This window comes from Lipotes vexillifer, unplaced genomic scaffold, assembly GCF_000442215.2.
Source record: "Lipotes vexillifer unplaced genomic scaffold, Lipotes_vexillifer_v1.1 scaffold225, whole genome shotgun sequence".
NCBI classification, from domain to species: Eukaryota; Metazoa; Chordata; class Mammalia; order Artiodactyla; family Lipotidae; genus Lipotes; species Lipotes vexillifer.
Window position 1 is genome coordinate 1,015,930 of NW_006787630.1, and position 1,011 is coordinate 1,016,940.

The following is a 1,011-nucleotide window of genomic DNA, read 5'->3' on the forward strand; positions in this document are numbered from 1 at the left end:
GGGCGGGAGGGCTGAGGAGGGGAGAGGACCACCCGGCAGTGGTGGCGGAGTAGGGCTCCACCCTCTCTCGCGCACCCCCCCGCGTGCCCGAGGCTTAGCTGAAGCTCGCGTCTAGGTCCCTCCTGCTCAGCGCTCCAAGCTGCAAGCTTGCCCCCACTGCCTCAGGCCTTCGTGGGTAGAGGGCAGAGCCAAGGGGTGGGGGTGGGTGGGCAAAGGGGGGGGGAGGGGGGGGAAGGGGGGGGGGGGGGGCGGGGAGAGAGGGGAGGGGGAGGGGGCGGGGGACTTGGAGAGCAGGGAGGAGGAGGGAGGGGGCCGGGGAGGGGCTAGGAGGAGGGAGGGGGCGGGGCAGGGGCACGCGGGGGCAACGGACCTCGTACCTCCGACCCTGGGCCTGGACCCCAGACCCCAGACCTCAGACATGGGACCCCAAGTGCTAGATCTCGTACTTCACACCGGGGACCCGGCCCCCGGACTCTATATCCTTTACTTCAGACCCGGACCCCCAGATCCTGGACATCTTTAACCTCAGACCCCGGACCCCCGGATTCTAGCTCCTTTACCTCAGACCCCGACCCCAGACCCTGGACCCCGTACGCCGGAACCCAGGTAGAAGAGCCCAGACCCCCTACTTCAGACACTAGACCCCAGACCCAGAAATTGCGACCCCACACCTCAAGACCCTGACCTCGAATTCAGAATTGCCAGCCCCAAATCCTAGAACCTCCATCCCAGCAGCCCCAGACCTGGGACCCCAGTCCCTATATCCCAGACCTCAGGCCTCAGAACTCAGGCTCTGGATCCCAAACTCCAGACCTCAGATTCCAGACCTGCGGCTCCAGAACTCAGATCCCCGGCCCCAGACCCCAAATCAGACCCCAGCTCCAGTCCCTGAAACCCAGATCCCAATCTCAGACCCAGGACCCCCAATCCCAAAGCCAGACCCAACTCCAGAGTCCAAACCCCAGACCCTATCCCCAGTCGGTCTGCCTGCCCAGTGGACGGGACACCACT

General features: G+C 65.6%; 1 protein-coding gene across 1 annotated transcript in view; it reads right to left on the reverse strand.

Annotated features, from left to right (window-relative positions):
• The window catches only part of BTBD2 (BTB domain containing 2), a gene marked incomplete at its 5' end in the record, with an annotated part of 21,755 nt that extends 21,450 nt beyond the window's left edge, over positions 1–305 (reverse strand). Inside the window, one exon of the mRNA XM_007460362.1 lies at positions 277–305. Within this exon, the coding sequence (XP_007460424.1) occupies positions 277–305 (29 nt within the window). The remainder of the gene's footprint in view (positions 1–276) is intronic.
• Positions 306–1,011: the final 706 nt, after the last annotated feature.